Consider the following 24093-nt stretch of genomic DNA (forward strand, 5'->3'; position numbering starts at 1 on the left):
ATGCAAATATGAAGGAGAACTCATTGTTAATGTTTTTTAATTTGGCAAAGAAAATACTGTGTAAGGCACGTGAGTTTGAGTTTTCTCAAGCGCAAAACAAAGCGACAAAACCATTTTAATCCAAAGACAAAAAAAAGACAGTCATGTGATAAGTGACGTGCTAATCATATGATTGTCCCGTGTTTGACAAGATGCTGTCCTCACAATGTGTCTGACGTGTAGAAAAACACAGAAAACCAAATCCCCCAAACCTTGAGGCAGTGTACACCAAAAACTGTGAAATTGAGCTGATGCGATTTCACTTAAGTGCCTGAAAATTTATATCTAAAATAAATAGTACGCATCTATCTATGCTAGCAACATACAGTGACAGGCAGAAACGATCAGCACTCTTCTGCGAGAAGGCAAAAGATACATTCTGCGGTTTGACCTGTTGCCATTCAAAACAAAATAGAGAGGTAAGGGGCTAAGCCTGCCCTAAGTAGCAAAAATCCACAGGGTTTGCAATTACAGGCAGCTGCCAAAAAATAGCATCAAAGAACAATTTTTGTCTAAACAAAATTCCTAAAATCTCTTCGACATTAAGACATGGCACAAAGAAGCCACAAGGGGGCGCCAAAAAACTGACTGCTTTGGTTAGAACTCAAAAAACTGCGACAAAAATGTCATCGAGCCGCAAATAGTGAAGAAATGACGTCACAGTCTTGCGTTCCCATATGACAGAACGTTTGTAAAATGAAAGAAAATCGTGACTTCAATATATCGCCAGTTAGGAAGAAGCTTCATAATTCCAAACATGGAACCTTTTCTTTCCACAAATTGAAACTACTGATCCGGCCTTACATCTTGTGTTGTTTTACAGCCTTTACAATCAATTTAAAGTATTGAAAACGCCTGTTTTAAGGCACTACACGGCTGAAGGCCTGAAATTAGACATTTTCATAAGCCATGAACGTTCATTGCGAGCGGAGTCATTTCAACCTCTTACGCTCCTCATGGCACAAAGATCTAAACAAACAAAGCAGATGTAACCGTAATTGTTTGCTTTATAAATTACTTAGTATATTAATTGATGTTACTTGAATTTTGCGATATTTGGTAATTGAATCAAGATAATGATGGATAATGAATGTGCAAAGAATCTACCCAATAGTGGGGATAAATTCTTTTTGTGCCATTTTATGGGGGGATGGCGTCTTCAGTTTTAGAAATTTAATATGTGCCATGTCACAGAAGAGGTTTGGAAACTCTTCTTTATCGCCCAAGGAAAGAAATACTCCCAACTAAAGCATTTACATTCGAATAATATTAAAATATTTCTGGATTGAATCACGTACAGTGCACAAAAGCCATTCTTTAGTGATAGTTAAATAAAAAATAATAGTACAGTAGTATTTTTTTCTGGGGACATCGTTTTAAGTCATATTTTCTTAAGCTCTTTTATGATATTATGCACAAAAGGGTGATGCGCTGGACTTCAAGTGGTTTTGGTACAAAGGACCCGCAATTTCCCTCCCAGAGTGGTAATTAAAAAAAAAAAAAAAAGGAAACATAATTCAACACAATAAAGTGTGGATGTTTCTTATTAAGAGAAAAGAAGAGGGCACGGGGGTGTCTCTCATGTGAATTTGGCAAATATTAACGCTCTTCACCCCTTCTGTTTGACTTTGAGAACGTCACTCTTTCAGTAAGTCGGTGGTTGGTACTCCCCAGGATTCTCCTGATTTTGGGAGAACGGGGACTGCTGGTACCCGGCAGGGCCGCTGCTGCTGGTGTAGGGAGCCGGGGGGTACGACGGGTCCACAGCGGGATCCGTGTACTGCTGGTTCAAGTCACTCAAACCTTGGCTATACCGCTGGTAGGCGAAATAGGACATCAGAGCCTGAAGAAAAATGCACTATAAGTTTAAAAATGTTCTTCAAGATGAAATGCAAATACAACTGAACTATCCTATCGACCAGGGGAGCCCAAAGCCGGTCCTTGAGGGCCGCTATCCTGCAGATTTTTGATATTTCTGTCCTCCAAAACACCTGATTCCAATGACTTGGATCATTGCCAGACTTCTGCTAAGCTTGCTGATTATTTGAATGAGGTGCGTTGGAAAACGGAAATATCAAAAACATACGGGCTTGAAGACAGAGTGGACGCCACTGACACAGGCTATTTTGGTCCCACTAGACTGAGCCATAATGTAAACAAACATTTTCACAAAATGAGTTTTGATTGTTTTTGAATGGTCCTGCTTGCTTGTCGTTCTCTTTTTAAACCGACGGAACTCAAGACTCACCCAGGTGGCAATGGAGAAAAAGGAGAAGGCCACCACGGCGCGAGCGGCGTCACCCGGCACAGCAGCGCTGGTGGTCCAGGACCACTGGTTGGCTAGGACGCAGAAGCAGATGAACCACAGCAACGTCCAAACCGCTGCAACATTAAGACAGTGAAAGCATTATGATTTGTTTGTTCTACTGTGCTTCATAATGCACATCATCCTGAGACCCAGTCTATTCGTTTATGTCCACTGCAGTGGACAGTGGATTTTGGTCTATCGTTTGACTTATTGGAGTTAACGCATTAAGTTCTAGTGTGCTCAGTAGAGGACATCCTGGCGTTTCCGATTATGTCACATATGTTTGAGTGAATGTACCGTAATTCCACAAATATATGATCCACTCTTAAATTTGGTGTCAAATTCTGACTTTTTGTTACTGTGTAAAAGATGCACTAATACTTTTGCAAACATGTAAAAACTAAAGCAAAAGAGAATCAATTTCATCCTTTGTAAACTTCATATTTTGTTGTGTTAATATTTGTTGCCTGTTAAATATGTCACCTCAATTAATAAACTGCATACCTTGCAACTCTTAATTGAATCAGGACGAAGACATTCTAACTTTTAATCGATTCGCTCTGTTTTCCTGTGCGTTCTGTGTGTGAACAAGGATGGACTACTATTGTTAGCTGCAAAAGGCACTTGCTGCTAACAGCCACCCGACGTCTGCCCTCTCATTTCTACCGTTATGCTAATTATTGTAAGTAAGAATACAGCCGGTATAAAAATGCACATTTGTGCTTCAAAACTCAGCTCATGTGGTTGAAAAATAAATCTTCTTTGAAGGATGTCGAATTTTTTTTAAAAATCTACCTGTAATATAGCATTTATAGAATGCACCCATACTTTTGGCCTTCATTTTTGGGAAACAAAAGTGTGTCTTATATTTGGGCAATTATGGCAAACTGGAATGGACACAACAGTGGACACGCATAAATAGGCAGGAGGATATGCTAATGAATTAAGTAGTGCAGTGTTTCTAATGGATGCTGTGAAGTTTTTTTTTCCATGTTAATGTTCAACTGCACTTTAAACTAACACTTTAAACTAACACTGTGTTAGGAGTCAATTTCTGCTTACCAGTATCTTTTTGACACAATAGTGTTTCAACCGCCGCATTTTTTCGCTGCGCAAGTCAGCGGATGTGTGGGGGTGGTTATTATGTTAATTATCTCTACTGTTTCGCAACAGTGCAGAACAACAATTTTCTTTGCCAATTTTCTTGATTTCACCCTGAATGTGGAGCATGCAGAAAACAGACTATTTTCATATTAAATCCATTCTCCATAACGTGTCCCCCAAAGACAACCATTAACTTGCTCTCTCACCTGAGAAGACTAAGTCCCCGATGATGATGTACTTCCTCTCCTGGGCGTTACTGATCTGTGGGAAGTAGGCATCCAGCACCAGGAAGGCCACGCATGCCAAGAAGGCCAGCACGCCGATCCCCACACCGTAGCTGCATGCGCTGTCCCGCTTGTTGAACATGCACGTGGGTTCTGGCTCTGAAGGGGTGTTGACGTACCCCTCTGCCGTGATGGTGGCAAATACCACGATGGCAAAGAGCTGCGGGACAAAGTAAATCGGAATACAAAAAATGAAGCCTTATTATTAGGACTAGGCATGGGCCAATAGCATGGTTGACTGTTTATTGGAGTGTTCAAACATCAAGTTTTCATTAACTACTAATACGGTTTATAAGTGGAAATGGGGGCTTTTCTTTCCTTTTTTTGCATAGTCTAACAAAGAAGGTCTTAAAAAGAGTTGACTCAACAAGCTGTCATTCCTTTGGATATAAGAAGCATGCTGGAGGACATGACACGTTTGTGTGTCTTAACCAATAAATAGACTGAGTTTTGATGATGTCACCCACATCTGGGAGGATGATTAGATGAAGCTTTACCAATCAAAATCAAGTTATGAAACTTAGGATGCACTCGGTGCCTTTTGGGGATCTCACGAGACGGCTCTCTCAACACGACCTTAAAAAAGGCAAAAGTGAGGACTCATTTTTGATGGACAAACACAAATTTATGATCATGCCAGCCAAACAAACTTGCTTTCTGTATTATTTCAAGGGTTATGGATGACAGCATTCAGTTTTTTTGAAAGTGCATCACATCATTATTTTAGAGGATTTTTTTCACTGTCTAGTGTGCTTCCCCAGTGGAAATTCATGGTAGTGCTGTGCTGTTTGGTGATACGCTATAACTAGAGTTTGAAGAGTTGACCCAACAAGCAGCCTCTAAAATTAGCCAATCACAGTCTTTATTTATTTATGTATTTATTTTACTTCTTAGCATGCATGGTGGATGAGGAGGAGGTCTCTGTCTTAAAAAATAGCTTGCCAGTGACGGGGCACTGTGACTTGTTAGGCACAATTAAAAAAGAAGAACGTTAATGTATTTTATACCTATTTACTTGTACTAAACATTGTACACATTTCTTAGTGTCAAACCAAGCCAAATTCATTTGTATAGCCCTTAATCGCCACAAGGTCTACAACATGAACAATGTTTTGTTCAAAAAAATAAAACACATTGTGTTCAAAGAAAAAAAATAGAGCTGTACAAAGCATGATACATTGATATTTTTGCTCAAGGTTATCAAACCAACCGAATATTGTCTAATTAGAACAAAAACTATAATTTTTTAAAAGTATTTTAATCGTAAATTAAAAAGTATACTGAAAAAAGTACAAGACAAAGATACAAGCATCGGGTCACTATTATGAAAAATATAACCTTACAACATGAAAAATACTTTGATTTTTTGCATTATTTTCTTTATACATGTCTTTGTCAACAAGTCGTAATGCTGTAAGAATAAATACACAATATTGCGAAAAAAAGTTACAATATCGTGAAAACTTTAAATCTAGAAATAAAAAGAAGGCTTGAAACCATGTATCTACTTTTACTACAATTAATGCAAAATGACAAAATACTGGCTGCTCTAAAATTAGATTAGAAAAAAATGTATCACCTATATTTTTATGAAATCCTTACTTCCGGGTTTGTGTTCGTATTCGTTAGCTCTGCTAGCATTAACAGATGCTACACCACACACTCAAAAACAAACAAAACATTATTGACGCAATGACGTGACAGCACAAGGCACTCTAACAAACTCCAGCGTTAGATAACTTCGCCTTTCGATCTTTTTTTTTTTAATTACAATCGGCCCAGTCGCTTATGTGTCGTATTTATCGAAATCACTTGTAAATTATTTTGTGGCCGTAGCAGCTGTTGACAGGACAGCTAACCATGCTAACGAACGCGTCCGTTCTCTCACTCACCCAGCTCAGGCATCGCAGAATCGTCTGAGGCTTTTTCATAAATTCCCAAAAGTCGAACGCGCCTCCGGCCAGCGGGGCCCCGTAAGCGTTGCTTTGCATTTCCTTTTTTTAAGTTACTCGCAAAAACGTCAATGTTGAGAAACTTTTTTTTGTTGGGACGTTTAACTGCTTCCTGAAAACTTTACTAAGCCCGCCCCTTGCTTTGAGACGTTCACGTGCCCTCGGAAACGTAAACGTCATTGCGGTCCACAGAAAGTAATGTTGTAGCATATAATGAAGAAATTATGATTTCCATATGTGCATCCGCAAAACCGAAAAATATATACACTTACTGTCGGTGGGAATAATAAAAGAAAAAAGTTGAGAATTTGTCATCTTCATACTTAGCGCTTGTTGATGACGTTCTATCCCATTGTCCAATAATATCGCAGAGCGCCAAGTTTTTCTCAGACGTCATCAACATGGCGGAAAGGGACGCCGAAGTTACATTTAAGAAGGTAAAACCGTCGTTTTATTTTGCTTGCTTGTGTGTTTGGTATGATTTGGTTTTTGATTTAATTATACATGGCAAGATTGTATATTATTGCTTACTCGGCGTTTTAGCGAGTAAACAAACGCGTTTGTCGGATCGTAAGTGGTCCCTAAAAGTGACTTAAGTGTAATTGTGCCACATTTCGAATGGACACGATCAAAATAATAATGATATGAATTTGGATTCTTATGTGGTAGTTTTAAGTGCAGTGCGCACAAAAAGAACGTTAATTTATGTTGGCATCTGTATTCTGATGCTCGTGACGCGTTAGTCCACAAGAGGGTGCTAAACTAAAATGTGCGTAACCGTAAACGTTCCAGTTAATTTTTACAATACAATAGTATGCAATACGAAGTCACCTTATTTACCCCCACCCGCGAGGACAATTAAGAAGCAACAACAGCGTCACATTTAAGAGAATAAAAAGTATAAAAAATAAATTTACGTGACATAAACGTATACATTTATCTCATACAGTGGAGAGTTGATTTATAAATGAAAACATGTAAAACTTATGGCCAGACTATATAAATTGAACAGAACAGACACATTTGCCTGTTTGATTCACCCTCAGGAGACAGTGGGCAAACTTCTGTCCAGCTTCTTCAAGGAGGACAAAACCAGATGTAAGTATGGTTACTCATATTGGCTGGTGTAATTACAAACGCGCCTCTGCTAACGGGACCTGCTTACTTTCATAAAAAAAAAAGCTAGAAAGACAGATTTTTTTATTTTATTTTTACTGACATTTTTGTCAAGGCTGATGCAAACTAGAGGGGAAAAAAACAAGCTTCATACATTTAATGTGAGCAGAAATATAAGAAAACTCCACAAGAAAGAATACATGTACTTTTTCTGTAACAAAACACAGAAAAAATACAATCAGAAGCCATATGTATTTATCTGTGTATTTTTACATCAACCAATTATAAGTCCCCTAAATAAAAAGTGCGGTTTCCTCAGCTCAACTGTTCTTTTTTTCCCCATCTCTTGTGTGGCAGTAAGCGTAGAGGCCACACTACTCATGGTGGAAATGCTGAAAGTATTTGTCCATGGTAAAGTTTTTTCACATATTACTCCTTAACTCATCCAAACCCAGACATATTTCTACATTTTTTAAAGAGTACAGATATTCAGATATTCAGTTCCAGCATTGTATTCATATTTTAATTTCTATTTAGTAATTTATATTTTTAGTAAATAAGTAATAGTTACTTAAGTACCTATGTGATTTATTACTTTACTACTTAATTACCCCAAATCATCAATTAAATTTCTGGAATGTCTGGACTTAAAAATATGTTTTGGGGACTGAATGAGTAAGAGTGGATAATGATGATGATATACTCATGCTTTTGTGTTTGTTAGAGGCTGCCATGCGCTCTCTGAAACAAGCTGAATCCGAAGACTGCAACAAAGTTGAGATTGAACACTTTGAAAAGATCTTGCCTCAGCTGGTATGTAACGCTTTACACTAACTGGCCGTACATTTCACGTAACACAAATGAAGTTGGAATACTTTGTTTTGATACGAAAATGAAGTTGTAAAGTTATGAAAATAAAGTTAAAGTATTAAAAAGTGGTTATTACTTTAGACTGACAGCTAACTATCCTAAAAAAAAATACATTCCACATGAATTAAGTTTGGTACAAGACAATTTATGATCGGTTCAATGCAAATGCATTTCAAAGTAAACCACAACTACTCAATTAATTTAAAAAACAACAACACCTTTTTATGCACGGATTGAACACTTCAACAGTTTTACTACTAGGGGAAGCTTGCGTACCACAAGTTGTACTACTGCACAATAACAGTCAAATACTTTTCTGGCATAAAATTCAAAACAAATGTTTGCCTAATAGAATGAAGAGTGAAGTGCTAGTCTTTTTTTCGATTTTGTGACATCACTCGCGTTGGTGAAACAAAAATGTGACAAAAACCAAGGAGAACTCTATTGTAATTTATCAAAAAACAGTGAAACCTCGAAATATGTTCGCTTCTGCACATTTTTACCCCTTCATATCACAAAATTTACTTAGAAAAAGAATGGACTTTTTGGAAGAGAAAATGAGAATTTGTGAGAAAAGGATCAACATTTAGAATAAGAAAAATACATGCAGTCCTCTCGTGAATATGTAGAATAATGTGAAATTGGAAGTAACAAAATAGAGAAACAATTATTCATCTGAGAAGTGAGGAAAGTGCAAATACGGTCTGGGGTCAAACCACGGATTTTTCCCGCTTTTGGTCCAGCGGGACCAAGACCACTGTACCAAGCAGCCATTTGTTGTCTAAGATAAAATTCAAATTGAGAACGAATGGGACTGTCTCCCATTAGGAATGACAGATAAAATTCCAACTGACAACGAATGGGACTGTGTCCCATTGGGAATGAATGTTGAATTGGTTTTAAAAGTATGTAATTATGGAAAAAATATGACAAAAACCATGGTACAAAAGCCACTCTAGAGCAGATAGATATAAAAAAAACTCGTATTATAATATAAGTATATAAGTATTATGAATATAAAGCGTTTCAAAAACAATATGTGATATATTAGAAATAGAATGTCGTATTGCAATACGTGTATTGCGTCACTTCATATTGCAATATATTGACGTTGGGTTGGCAGGTATGATATATATATATATATATATATATATATATATATATATATATATATATATACACTTTGTTTACATAGTTACTTATTTTGTTTTGGTGGGCCTCATCAGTGTGGCCCACTCGTTTATTATTATTGTCTATGTTTGCAAGTTTAACTTTTACATGATCGTTCAGTTACTCTGCAGAATGATAGGCCTGCATACTGTACTGTTGAACACTTTTACCTTTTTCCTTTTCTTTTTCAGCTGCTGGACTTCTAGCTGCCACAAGATGGTGCCAGTGTGTTTGAGGACTCGTACCCTGCCCTCCAAAAAGCCAATAAAAGCTTCCTCCCACGCTCCTCGATTTGAGCTGTGTGCTTGTTGCAGGAAAAAAAACAAGACGCAGCACCCCACCACCTGTGCTCCCCTGCGCAACAACAGGTGCTCCCAGCATGCTCGGCGGGCGCCCCGCATCAAAGCCTCCTGTGGCAGTTGGAAGCAATTAGAGTAATAAGGGCAGCAGCCAGTCTCTTAGATGATGACAAGTGCCAGGAACAAGAAAAAAAAAGAAAGAAAAAGAAGCACCCCCTCTGGCCACTTTGAAGTTCCCTTTTGCTGTCCTGCGATGTTTAGTTAGAGGTGGAGGGAAGGCCAAAGGGGAGCTCTGGTGCTGGGGGAAAGTTGAACGTGTGTGCGTGTGTGTTGGCCAAACACGGCCGAAGAGACCACACGCATAGGCATTCCGTTTGAAGGGAAACAAAACAAAACACAGTGGAACACGCTCCAAAGAGGTGCAGGGTGTCATTGTGAAGATAAATAAACACCAAACAAGAAATCCAGAGAGGCATTGCTCGTTCTTTCATCCCAGTGGAAGTTCTCTTAATGTTTTTTTTCCTCCATTGTGAGTCAGCGTAACACCTCACGCTATTTATCCGTGTGACTCACGAGCTAGGAGTCCATCTGGAAGCGAGTCGACAACGGGGGTGAAAGGTGGAATTCCACACGCCGTCTTTTTTAGATTCACATTCTCCCTGCACACACGGCCAATTTTTCTGTCACTAATTTGTCGGGTGAATAGCGGCTGATAGCTCCCTGCAAGACTTGCCGTGCGCCAAACTGCCACTTATGACGCAGACCGACGAGCTGCCGCTTTTACACACGCACTGATGCCCAACCACAGTGGCAATGCGCATTAGTCCGCGATGGTGTTCATCCATCTATGCCAAGCAATGCCGATTTTTCAATGCAAAATTTTAATGGCAGAACGTATCTACCTGCTGCCATTCGAACCAAATAATTGCTTTGGTATTCAACTAAGCAGGCCTAGATTTGGCCTGACTAAAAATCACACCAACAACAAGTAATGTAACAGAAAATTGATTTTTTTTTCCATGTATGAGCTGTACTGGAATATAAGGTGCAGGTTGCAACATCAGATATTTACGCAGAAAGATGGTACATGGAAGTTTATTACATTATTGATTTTATTTAAAACTTTTTTTTCAAACTGCGTGGTTACAGCAACATCATGCATTCAACATTGACTGAACATGCCTGCATGTTTAGAAACGAGTAGCACCAATGTATTTTCAACCTAACACCGACACATTCAGGTTGTGAGAATACTGCACCAACTCAACAGTAACATGCCTGTATGTGTTTACAATTGAACAGTGCCCCTGGTGGTGAATAAATTAGCTGTTTAAAATCAATACTTTGATTGTGTCTTTTAGTGGCTTGTAAAAAACTGTACTGGACTATAAACCACAGGGTTCAAAGGGATGTGAAAAAAGTAGCAACTTATAGGCACATTTGTGACTGAAATGAGATCATTAACTTTTAAAGTACCAGCCGTTTTTAGACATTCCTTTAGCCTAACACTTGGATATATTTGGAGGAAGAAAAAAAAGATTTATCTATGCTGCGATGCTGATTTTTCAATGCAAGGTTTAATTGCTCTTCCATTTAATGGTAGGAAGTACAATTAACTTTAGAAACTTAACTTTAAAGATTAGTATGAGTATCTACCTGTCAGCATTCACGCAACATAATTGCTTTGGTATTCAGCTATGCAGGCCTAGTTTTATGTAACTACAATTGTAACTGAAAAAGATCATTATTTAAATACCAGCCTTTTTTAGACAATCCTTTAGCTAGACCTAAGGCTTGAAAATATTTGAAAAAATAGCTGTTTCTATGTTCCATATTCCTTGGTTTGAATGTCTGGACCCTTAAAACATAAAATAATGTTTTGGGGATTGAATGAGTTAAGTGCATAACCCTCCTAAAATTGTTAAGAAGGCCCACACTTATACACCACAATCTAAGTATGATCCAAAAGATTTATCATTTTAAAAACATTGTATTAAAATATAACTCCTCACCAGTTCAGCCAAATCTTTGGGTGGATCTCAAATCACTTCATTATCAACATTCTTGTTTCTCAATACGTTGAAAGTGACCGTTCAGGATCTGTCTCACCCTCCATAGATATTTGACTGCGGCTGCCCCCCGAGCAGCGTCTTCATTTTTGCTATTTGCCTGTGGAATTCCTGTCGTGCACAACTGCCATGCTGCCTTTAGGTAGTTCAATCCCTTCCGTTGTGATTATCTTCCCTCGCCAAGATTATCATTGTCACACTTATTTGGTCCAAATAACATTACGATTTTATTGTTGTAATTTCTGCTTTTAAAGTTTATTTTTTGTGACGACATTTGTCATTGATGTGAATGATTGTTCCAGTCTCTCGCCAGTCAACTGATATCCAGCTCACGACACTAACGAGAACATGACAGTATCAAAAATGGATGGAAGGGTAATTGGAGCGAGGTGAAACCAGCCGTTGCAGTTATTCAAAATAACACTCATTGCTCGACTGCTTCACGCATCTTGGTGGGAACAAATGACATGTTAAAAGGGAATCTCTTACTAACACATGCGAAAGCAGTTATGAGTGAGGGGGGGAGAGAAAGCGAGGCGGGGCCCCCAGTCATGACTTTAAGCGTCTCTCTTGATGGCGACATTAAAGGCAAGGGAGTGTCCACAGCGCGGGCCAGACAGACGCTTTCTTGGAGAGCAGGCGAGCTGACGAGAGCTGACGTGTCTCCAGGCTTCTGGCGGCTCTCTTTGCACAACACCACTTCGGCGCAAATACTGTACTCATTAATATGTGTACAGAGTATTATGCAGGGTTGGCAAACTCGTTTAAGCTTGCGGGCCGCATGGAGGAAAATCTGTTCCCAAGTGGAGCGGATCAATACAATCATGGTATATATATTTATATAAGTTTAACCTCTTACTGGGCGCAGCGGCCACTTTCGGCCGATAGTCTAAATAGGCAAATCAACCGTAAGCGTCCGTAACAGTTGTTGCTTAAATTCTAACGTACCCCTAAACTTCTCTAGAATCCTGAAAATTCTTGCCTGTTAAGGACTTAAAAATAGAAAACCATGTGCCTAATAAAGGCCATTTTTGCCTGTTAAGACTATAAGCCCAAAGAGGCTGCTGTGTCCAGCAAAGGTTTAAAACAGCATCTTTATATGTATTATTTCTGTTTAATACTGTCTAAAATAAGACATCATAAAATATGACCATTAGTATTAATCGTAAAACACTTCAAGGTTTTCATTTATTAAAAAACTGCAGCATATTTTTATACTTCACAAAATCATCTCGCAGGCCGGCTTAAACTCATTTGCGGGCCAGACCCGGCCCGAGGGCCGTAGGTTTGACACCCCCAGTATTATGATTTCATCCTTGATTGGAAGATTTTGCGACTCCATGCTTGATATGCAAAATAAGAACATTTTGGAAAATTCACGCCCAAAAAGCTAACCTAATTCAATATCTGCTAGCATGTAGCATATATTTTTAAAATATATCTGTGCAGCCTGGTAGCAAACAGAGTAATAAATACACTTTGGATAGCGCCAAATAGAAAAACTCCATATCCAATTGACACGCAACAAGAATCGCCTCAAACATAAATGTACATATTTTATAACCCCCAAAAATCTTGGACAAAAACAACCACAAGTATGCGGGTGCCCACTGTAAAGTTTGATCAATTCACTGTTAGAGTCCATTCACAAACACGCCACAAGATGGCTTCAAAACATTGTATATTAGAAAAGTTTAATCACTAAATACAATTCTGTATCTTTCCTTGCTTGGCATCGTCAGGCATTACAGTGTGTTAGCGTCGTCTGCTGGTAAAGGGTTGAAGTTTGTCAGCCCATGTGTGTCAAAATCTCCTCGATTTCAAAACCATTGTTTGCTCGCGAGTATTCCATGTAGTGTTGTAGAAATTGTGCAGTATCTTTATGGCGTCAATTCCGGTAGCTCTAGCCGTGGTTGAAGTAACTACACCATTTCGGAATGCGTAGTTAAAACCAAGTTTTGAATCGAACTAAGGGCGATAACTTTGTGCATTACAAAAGATACTAACAAATAAAATATGGATTTGAAAAGACCCAATGACATCTTTGCACCATGAATTTCATTTTGTGGATCATTGAGTTTTTAGGTGATAACTAGCAAATAGGTGATGGTTGATTGTAATCCAAAATAATCTTGAGAAGGGAATAAGCAACAGGTGTTGCACGCGTCCGTCCACTTCAACCGCTGATTGAATAGTCAGCCAATAGCGTGTGACTGCTTGCATGCGCGTGTGTGCTTGACGCAGGGGGCTGCAATGCATTATCGCTGGGGAGACGAGAGGCCCTCCTTGCGGGCACGCCGCCGTCTAACCGCGACGGGGCACATTCCACAACAGTCGTCCGAGAGCTCGCGTGCATTTAGAGAATGCTCATTCAGCGGCAGTGACACACGGGGGACGCCACCCGGAGGCCCCCGGGGCCCCCTCCGAGGGGTCCTGAGTTAGCTGATCAGAACATAACCTGGCAGCATCACCGCTAACTGCTAGTGGCGCTTGGCTGTTAGTCGCAGGCTTGAGATGGTGCGCCGCTGTGCCGGCTTTGCTCGCAGCGGGGGGGCGGAAAAGGATTCTTCCGGAACCGGTGAGGCGGATGATCGGGTCAGGGACCTCGAACATGCCGCTGGAATAGAGGACAGGGGAGCGAGAGGGATACGCAATTAGGCCTCGGAGCTGGGTTATTTCTGGAGCCATACTCGCTTCCCACCCGCCCCTCCTCGGCGTGGTGGCACAATAACACAGTAATCTTCTTACATAACTGCACAAATTCTAAAAAAAAAAAATTATAATAATATATAAAGACGGCTAAAAATATCAAACGACTCGAGGTGACGTCAAAAGGCTTCAAACTTTGGGCCAAAAGGACCAGCGAGGTCAGCGGTGCACTCTAAATTTAGAACCCCTGTCACAGTTGGCAATATGAAAACTATGAGCCTGGCAAGGTGGAGGAGGAGCCGCGAACTCGAGAATCACGATGAAAGAGAGCATGTTTGATGAGGCCTGGACAGGAGCCAGTAATGACCATTAGTCGGGTGCAGGTGGCACAGCTTGAAGTCGACCCGGGTTAGGACTTGGGCTGTGAAAGTGTGAAGCCCTCAGGCAACATCATAAATGAACTACACGCATACTCATAATCGGGCCTAATCTGAGCAATAAAGTAAGCAAAGGCCCAATTATCGGGTGTCCGATAGATTATTCTTAATGATTTTCATGTGGTGTTAGGCGTAAGCCTTTGACGACACCAATGGTAAGGGGCGAGCAGCATGTGTGTACTCGGATTTAATTGGCTATCGTTCAATTTCATGTCACGGTCGCAGTATCTGCGGGGTGACCCAGTTCTTGGCTGCCAACATACATGAGGATTTGCGATTGAAAATACTTGACAGAATCGTTGGCCTCCAGCCTTGTCCGAAACGATTGGGATTTGAGATCACTCCGAACCAACCTCACACCACGGAGTAGACTCCCGACAATTTGGCCTTTGCTGACCTTGATCTCAAGTGAGGTAACGTGCCCAAATGTAGGTGAGTGTTGGTATTCCGGTATGCTGCTTTAGTTATGGCTAAGTAAATGCTAATGAAAAAGCTGACTGAAAAAGCAACTGACGAACCAACCAACCAACCAACCAACCAACCAACCAACTAGCGCCTTCCTTTCAAAATACCTGGTATGCTGTCTTCATTGAGATCATTCACAACAAGCCCCTTAAATTAGAGATGATTACTTTTCAGTAGAGTCTTGATCAACACCATACCAGTCAAGACCAAGGCATCATGGGAAAAAAAAACAAAAAACTTTTGGTGATCAAGACTGAGGTTACGAGATCTTTTGTAATCGTCATTACACCTACCCAAGAACAAGGCAATGAAATTTGACCTAACGGGCTCGAATTGTCCAAGAAACATACAGAGAGAATAACGTCATGTCTGAGACTGAGACAAGACAGATTAAAAAGGCCTTTAATTCAAGATGAGACCCTTAAAAAGTGATCTCAAGACCAGTGTTGAGACAAAGACTGATCTTGAGAACTGCCAAACTACCTTTCAGTGCCAAAACGTTCCGATTGACTTTATTGATTTTATGTTCTGTCAGAGGTCTGTCAGAGTGTTAAGTGTTGCTTCTCATCTTGGAGTCGTAAGGGCGAACAATCTTGTCAGAAGTTCTTTCCTCACAGCATGTTGACTGTCTGTCCTCACAGTGGTCAAGAAGAGGTGGCGGTGGTGTAAGGGGGGGGGGGGGGGGGGGGGGGGGGGGGGGTCGTCGCCGGAACTCTAAATTAGCCGTAGTGAGTCAACAGGACAGCTTTCATGCAGGAGAGGTCAGGATGTAAGGGTTCATAGGTCAGGATGCAGTGCTGCTCCTTGTCTTTTAACAGCTTCCTGTCTACCGTGTTGTGCTAATCACTCTGCCTCTTTCCTCTCAATGTTTCGAACTTGAAATCGGAGCAGTTTTGTGGAGTTGAAATGAAATGCGAGGCTCATGCCTGCTTTTTACATTTCCTTTGTTTCATTTAAGTGGCAAATGCGGCCTGTGTTTGTCCTCTTGTCCCCGCTTTGAAGGTGCACCTGTTTCTTCATGTGTCAACCAGGCCGAGCCAAAGTGTCACAGAAGGTAAGTTGACACCCCCAGGGTCAGCGCATGGTGTTCCCAAGCAATCTCTTCTTGCTTCTTGCTCTTTGAGGGGTGAGGAAACTACAAGACTTCTGTCAAAACTCATTTTAAAATATCACTAACTAAATATGCGATCAATGAATTAACCATCAAATAGATGAACCTGCTGTCTAAAAACAGCTGGGTCATAATTAACCCAATTATGGGTCAAAAAGGGAGGACTCACAACTTAGGTCTAAAAAAATTGGGGGGTGTCCATCCCCTTAGTTATGACTTAAAAAAAATTAAACAAAGAAGGTGAATTTCAAAATAGCATTTGTTGATTACGGTAACTTTATGAACCAAACTTGCAAGATTCTACACTCGGTCAAAAATAACCCAATTACGAGTTAAAAAGAAAAAAAAAAGACCAAACCATTACAGTTTTTGCATCAATTTGACCCAACTCTCGGAGTTGTTTTATACAAAACGTCATATTATTTTAAGGTTGTCTTGTACAAAAAGAGACATTTTGGGGGGTTGTTTTGTGTTAAATAACTCAAACCCAAATTTGGGGTTGGTCGTTTTTCGACTCATGATTGGGATTATTTTTAACCGACTGTTTTTAGGGTGTAGTAAACTGACATGAGTTTTTAGATCGTTGGGTTGAAAAGGAATCGACCCAACGTTTAGTTGTTGACAATGTGTTGACGTTGATAACACAGACGGGTTAAAACTTGGGTACCTTTTGTTCAATCCCATCCAAATTTGATTAGGTTAATGAGTTTAAAGCATTTAACTCAACTTCTGGAATAAATGAATAACCCCAAAAGATAAGTCTGGCCCTTTTTGATCAATGTTGAGTTATATTTGATCAAACTGGTCAAAGAGTAAACCAACCAGTAAAGAAAAAATAACTACTTGACAAACTTAATAACACCAAACCAACAAGCCAACTAACAGACTTAGACAAAAAAAAAAACAAAAAAAAAACAAGGAACCTGCCAAACAACTAACCACTAAAATTAAATCATTAATTAACCAACTAACTAAACAACTACTTCTGAACCAATTGACAAGAATAGTCTTTGGGCTAAATGACCAATGAATATCCCTACTAAAACAGCTTACAACAGTTTTACTGGCACAATAAAAACTGACCTGGGACCAGATTTGGATTCGAACCCAAACCACGAGAACCTTTCATTCATAGATGTTCATCTATAATGATCAGTGACACATCCAGACAATGCATCAATCTCTCCGTCTGTGATGTAACTAATTCCATGAAAGATCACAGAGACGGTCTTTGAGATACGTTACACTTTTATACTTTATGACTCCTCGCCCTCTTTTTCCTTCGTCCTTCCCAGCTAAAGTTTTCATGCAAGCCTCATGAGATCTCTGGGGATGTTTTTTGTTGTCAATCAAAACATCCACAGATGTCAAGGGTGTGTCTTCAGCACATACTAAGGTGTTTTGATGAGATCAAGCTCTTCCAAACCAAATTTAGCTTTATCTGCAATTGTTTTCTCTTTTTTTAAGAAATTGTATGAATTTATTGCCAGCAGCATGGTCTCTTTAATTTAGTGCATTACTCTTGGCTCCATTAATTTCAGCATATGTCCATGAATTTTAGATTTGTTTGTGCTACATATTTTGGCAACCATGGCAACATTTTCTGCGCAGAGCATTTACAATGCGTCACTGGCCCATGTGACTAATACTCGATTAGCAATGGGATCTTTACCCTAATCTGGTGCTTCTCAATTATTTTTTTGCAAAGCCCCCCAATAAGGCTGCACAATTAATCGAATTTTAATCGTAATCACGATATTGGTTGTCACGATTAATGAAATGTATCCTCTATGATTTTAACCTTTAAAAAGCCGGCTACCGTAAATGTCAAATCAAGCACTTTGTCATCCTACCACTAGGAGGGTATTTTTCCCACACATTAACATGACAAAAGCCCCTACTTTTCTCACCCTAATATATTATTTACCAGTGTGAAATAGCTTTGAGTTTCTCACCTGATTCCTAATAATGTATATACAGTGCTAGCTTTTGAATAAGACCCATTTTGAAAAATCCGAATAACATTGTAATAAATTCGATTTCAAATGATGGCAGATGACATTTTGACTGCTTAAATTGATTAAAATTTGCTTAAAAGTAAATAATGTGCTTGGTTGTGAGTAGCCTTCATTTATTTCATTGGTTTGCTCTCAGCAAGTTGGTTAGCTGTGTTGCCTTGTGTGCCAAGTTTTTGCCATGTTTGAATTTGTTTTCATTATTATTTACTTTATTTATTTATTTTAGGTTATTATTATTGTTTGTAAGTATCATGGCTTTTTTATATGCTGCTTGTTTAAAAAAGGGCTATAGAAAGACATGTTTGACCAAATATGATGAATAACTGTGATTTCAATATTGACCAAAATAATTGTGATTATTTTGGCCATAATCACAGCCCTACCCCCCAATAAATAAGAAAACCTTTCCCCCAATCACTGCGGTGGCGGAGATCATTATCAATAAAAATTATACAAGCATGCCTTGAATTGTATTCTTTTTAACATTACCAAAAGACAAAACTCAACTGTCAGCAAATGTTGACGAATATATACGTATCCAAGCTTGAAACATTTTTACCAAGTGAACTGTTTGATGCGGCGATAAAAGAATAAAGAATAATAAATGTAAATTGATCTAGAACATTAACACCAACATATTTTAACATGAAGAAGAAGTAGAAAATAGCATGTGTATTATGTATTGTATAATGTGATTTTTATTGAAAAAGAGTTGACAGCAATTTAACATTTCTAACACAGCACAGACTTTGACAACGAGAGCATCACAGCATCACCTGGTGCTGTAGATGTGCAATTACACTACACGATGCAAAATCAAAGCTCGTTTGCCTCTGTGTGCCTCCTGCCATCGCATTATGCCCCACTATTTGAGAAAGACTGCCCTAATCAAACATCAAGAAAATTCTTGGGTCTTTTTGACCAGGATTTAAAGGATTTCAGGATTTAAAGAGAGTATATATATATATATATATATATATATATATATATATATATATATATATATATATATAATCAGTGGTGGGCCATCAGATATAATTATAAAACATATAATATAAAAAATAATAAAAAATAATTATAATACCTATAATAGGTTAATTTTATTTTAAATTTGGTTTTACTACATACATGTATATGTTTTATGTATAAAAATATTCTGCATAATCTGTTCTTTTCATGTCATGCTATACCAATATGTTTACTCTCCTCCTAAGGACTACAGTTTTGTTTAGAATTTTTAGCCAATTAGAATTCAGCTAACGTGTGTCGCCAGGCAGACTTCATGGCAGACTTAATGTCTGCCTGAGCCCGGAAGCGCTCGGGCTTCTGTGCAGTTCTGTACAGTGTGCAATGACATATTGTGTACGGGCCCATATTTTTGTTCGACAATAGCTATTCGACCCATTAAAACGCCTTCAAGAAACCTCACTTAGAACATGATGAAACTGGACTCTCACTGCAGGAAGGCAGAGCTATAGTGATCCACCATGTTTAATGGTGGAAGTGGTTAAATACAGATATTTCAAAGAAAAAGAAAAGAAAAAAAACACGTTTCACAACCAGCTAACGTTAGCGACAGCGTACATTGAAGCCAGACTCACGGTTGCTCTTTTTTTTTTTAACCCACAATGGCTGAAGAAGAGCAAAACAAAAATGGGACAGACGCCACTTTCAGCACTGGCGTCCATGTCAATACAAAAGGCTTTATTATTGGAAATGAAACGCAGAAAATCTACAAGCAAGTCATTGAAGTCTTTATGAGGAAAAAAAAAAGAATGAATTTTGTTCCTGAAATAACTTGGGAAAGCCATTTTGGGTGAGTTAATATGTTTTTGTAATTTAGTGTCATTCATATTCAACTGTCATGTTTGGATGGCTTTTGTTGTTGTGGGGTTTTGTTCATGTTTCTGTTCCACTCTTGTGCGTCTGCCTTTATTGTCTGCGTTTTCGTTGATACTTTGTCCATCCAGTTTTGCTCCCGGTTCGGTCCTGCCTCATTTCCTTCTTAAAATTCCTTTTTTGAGCAACATATTTCTCGATTTACCTGCATATTTTGCGTCCCCTTCTTTCCTCCTCCCAACTCAACTCATCATGCCCAGACGTGACACTTAAACTAAATTGCCATTTGTAATTTGGCGTAAAATCTTGTTAAAGCTTGCTTGCTCTAGGTAGACTTCATAAAACTTCGTGGACAAATAATTTGAAATTACTATTACTTATTTTAAGTGGTGGCACGTGTAATGATAAGTTTTAAATGCTGATGCGTGTTTTTTGATGTTTAAATGCTCTGAAAAACAGCCTGTGTAGTATGTGCGTACGTGTGTGGGGTCCAATCGCTCAAGGCCTAAGTGTGAAATGCACGAACCGCTGCTTATATATATATATAAATTTTCCTAATGATTGATACTAAAAACTGCATGACGCATGAATGGGGGCGCGTTATCCTAAAAGAGTGCATTCCATCCCTGCGTTCTTCTTCTTAACCACAGAAACACGCTCACTGAGTCGTGGGGTCGAGCGGAAGTCAGCAATGTGCAGAAGCAGGATGCCAAGTGTTACAGTTAAAGCAAGGTGTTTGAATCTGGCTGAACCTTCTCAAAGAGAATATAAAATGAGCTTTGGTTTGATAGTTCTGATGGCAAACAATATAATAAACAAAAAACACGAACAATACCAAACTTTGTTTAGTCGACGCAAAAATCCACAGTCTGTGATTTACTTGTCGGACAATTAAAGAGCAGTGTGACACGCGAACAAACACGCTAACAAACACACACACACAAAAAAAACTGTCCGTCCGGTGTCTTTTCCAGTGGTTCAATCGATGTCACCACAGACGTCACGTCGGACGCACAGGTCTCTTTTTGAACGGGCAGTGCACTTTGCTCATAAAGGTTATGAAAGCTGACATTTGCTGAGAGCAGCCGCCTTTTCCGCCAGCTTCCTTGCTTGAACAAATGCAGCCACAATATGAAAAGGAAGATCAGATGATCCACACCCATGTCAAAACAAAGCCATCAGTAGCCTTCACGTCCTCCTTCAGGCTCGCTCATCTCCAGCTGAACAAACCGCCGGGGTATCGTATATCGCCACGGTCGGGATTTTGGAGCGATCTGTATACCACTAGCGCGCTGATACGTTTGACTGTCAGATTTCCTTTTGTTATTCCACCGTGTTTGAAGTCTTGGGAAAGGGATGGAGAACTCGACCAAGCGGCCGATGGTTGACACCGTGTCACGGCATATCCGGCAGGCGCAGCAATGTCATTCTTTGAAATCACTTTGGGGCTCTTGGAAAGCTGCGTGCGGGCTCAGTCTGTACAGGAGAAAATTACTTTGAGTTTCAGTTCTTTGACTATATGTGTTTTGCTTTTATATTGATGGAATTTTACATACAAAATGTATTAAAGGTGCATCATTACCAAAGTAACTGATGAATATTTCTGATAATCAATTAATAGTTGAGACCCCAAATCATCCAAATGCTCCGTCTGAGTTTCTCCACAAGAAGCATTGTCAGTTTTCTCTATTCATCTATGAAAGTTGACTGATTCGCGGGGTGGTGAAGGAATCAGAGAAAAGAAATTTTCAAATGTCCACGTTGACTTTGAAAAACATTTATCAATATTGTTGCCAAATTTATGATGTGTTCCAGACCAAAACAGCAATGAAGTCAGACAAAATTTGTTTTGGGGGGTAAAAAAAGTTTAGTTGACAAAGGCATGTAAATTGAATTTGTACTTAAAAAATTGGACTCACCAACTAATTGACAGAAAAAAAAAAAAAAAAAAAAAAAAAAAAAATATATATATATATATATATATATATATATATATATATATATATATATATATATATATATATATATATATATATATATATATATATATATATATATATATATATATACTGTATATATATATATATATATATATATATACTGTATATATATAAAACCCTCGCTACGTCACGGTTCCACTATCGCTGATTCGCCACATCGCGGATTTTATTTTTTTTCCATTACTGTACGTGGATTCACAACTTTGTGGATTTTTTTTTCATTACATATTTATATTATAAGACAAATATATCGCTTCAGCAACCCGTACCTGAAGTCGTAGCCTGCCATTTGGGAGTGAACGAATAACGAAAAACAATTGCTGCTTGGTGCTGTATGAATGTATGTATATATGTATATTTGTATATTTATATATATATATATACAGTATATATGTATATATATCTTCATTGAAAAGAAAAGAAACAGTTTAGAACCCCAGAAAATGTGGGAGGGGTAAAATCTTCAGCTCAACAGTGTAGTTTTCGAGTATGTAGTTTTCAAAAATCAAAACAATTTTTCGTTTCTTTACTTCATTTGTCTTTTTTTAAACCTACAAATGTGTCAGATCATTTTGCACACACACAAGGGGTGTATAAAAAGTTTTATGTTGTGTTTATTTTGTGTTGTAAGATGCAAAAGAAAACGCTTGCAAGGAGCTGCTGTAGGCTGCTACTCAGGCCAAGGCTGTAGATTAAAAAAAAAAAAAAAAAAAAAAAATCATCAATTTCTTAGATTTGTTATTTTTCTTGTCTTTCCATGTCTCTTTTCCTGTTTTAGAGTGAAGCATCCGCTCTTGAGCTCCATCCCAAATGTTTATCCGGAGCATACATTAATCACGAGCATGTACACGCATGTATTTATTTGCTCGTGTGCAGTCACGGCACGCTCTGCACATGCCAGAGTGGCTGCGGCTGTGCAAGCAAGAAAACACATTGCGCTGTGAGGGCTCATTGCACACATGGATGAGAAGCGGCATAAACAACGCCTGAGCGAGGATGCCGTGTGGCAAGATGCGACGGTGATCGGAGGATGTGTTTACGCAGACGCGAAAGCTCGTCTCAACACAGCTGCTTTCTGGGGACACCCCAGAGATTTCAAAGGGCCAGACGCTTGCCCTCAGAAGTAGACCAATTCATATAGTTACAATAATTACCCCAAATCAAACTCAAGTAAACTCAAGTACATCTTATTTTATTTTGGTTTTGGGTCATTTTTCTTAAATTACGGTGAAGATAAATATACACATAATTACAAATACAAGTATGTACTAACCTATGCAGTATTCAGCCTGAATAAGGAAAACTTAATTTGTCTTGGTTAAAATAAATAAATAAACTTAATGTAATATTCAATGGTTTTGTAAAAATGTGATTACATGGTTTTCTATACATTATTTACTTATAGTAATGGAAAATGGGAATTAGAATATTTGTACATGCAATATTAACCTTATACAAGGAAAACAATATATATGTTTCATTTACGTAATATATAAGACGTTTCAAAAAAGTGAAGTTAAAGTTCTCTTAAGCGAGAGACACCCGCGAATTAATACTCAATCCGTTTTTGAGCTGCTGTCATTTATTATATATATAATTTTAAAGGGAAGTAAGTGTAGATATTATCATCATTAGCCATCAATGTAAGTCTCTCAATTTTAGTTTTTGGAGTCATAAGCCTGATTTTCTGAAAATGCAGTACATATTGTTTCAAAATGATAATTAACATATTGTTTTTTTAGTTGAGCAATTTCAATGTGGAAAGGTTGCTAGATTTGATCACATATTGTAAATCTCTGTTCAAAGTAAAGGATGGGGAAACAAGACGAAGATAAATCATTTCATCCCCCCCCCCACCATTCATGTGACATGCAATGATGTATTTTAGAGCAGTGGTTCTCAAATGGGCGTACGAGTACCGCTGAGGGTATTTGAAGGAACTCCAGGGGGTACTTGGGATTTTAAATAAATCAAACATGCAAAAATCCTTTAAAAATATTGAATTAATTAAATGTTTCAGTAAAATATAAGTTCATAAAATAACATTTTATGTTCAGAAGGGTATTCTATTTCATTATTTTAAAATGGTTCGGCCCTTCTTATCACGTGCCATCTCTCCTAATCTGTCAAATAAAAGATTTATTTTTGGATTTATTTTTGTGAACCCATCTCTATTTTGATCCCATGAGAGCACATTTTAAGTTGAATATTTTTCTGTGGACAACCATTTTTTTTTATAATTATTTATTTTTGAGAACAGGTCTAACATTTTGTGCATTATTTTTTGTGCACAAATATTTACTAATAATTACGTTAATTATTAATTTTAATGAACAGATCTCAACTGTATACCAAAACAGGAT

General features: G+C 38.4%; 2 protein-coding genes across 2 annotated transcripts; one reads left to right on the forward strand and one right to left on the reverse strand.

Moving 5' to 3' along the window:
• Positions 1-20: 20 nt before the first annotated feature.
• Positions 21-5830, reverse strand: syngr2a (synaptogyrin 2a). The gene is made up of 4 exons (XM_088437799.1): positions 5628-5830; positions 3658-3895; positions 2288-2421; positions 21-1882 (listed from the first exon to the last, which is right to left on the reverse strand). Exons 1-4 carry the CDS (start codon positions 5724-5726, stop codon positions 1685-1687), a joined length of 669 nt encoding a protein of 222 aa, XP_088293925.1. The 5' UTR covers positions 5727-5830; the 3' UTR covers positions 21-1684.
• A 177-nt stretch (positions 5831-6007) lies between these two features.
• cenpx (centromere protein X) lies at positions 6008-9605 on the forward strand. Its single transcript, XM_088437800.1, has 5 exons — positions 6008-6124; positions 6734-6785; positions 7161-7214; positions 7528-7616; positions 9035-9605. Exons 1-5 carry the CDS (start codon positions 6089-6091, stop codon positions 9047-9049), a joined length of 246 nt encoding a protein of 81 aa, XP_088293926.1. The 5' UTR covers positions 6008-6088; the 3' UTR covers positions 9050-9605.
• The last annotated feature ends 14488 nt before the right edge of the window (positions 9606-24093 follow it).

Source organism: Hippichthys cyanospilos, chromosome 16, assembly GCF_059441005.1.
Source record: "Hippichthys cyanospilos isolate Australia breed blue-spotted pipefish chromosome 16, RoL_Hcya_1.0, whole genome shotgun sequence".
In the NCBI taxonomy this organism is placed as follows: Eukaryota; Metazoa; Chordata; class Actinopteri; order Syngnathiformes; family Syngnathidae; genus Hippichthys; species Hippichthys cyanospilos.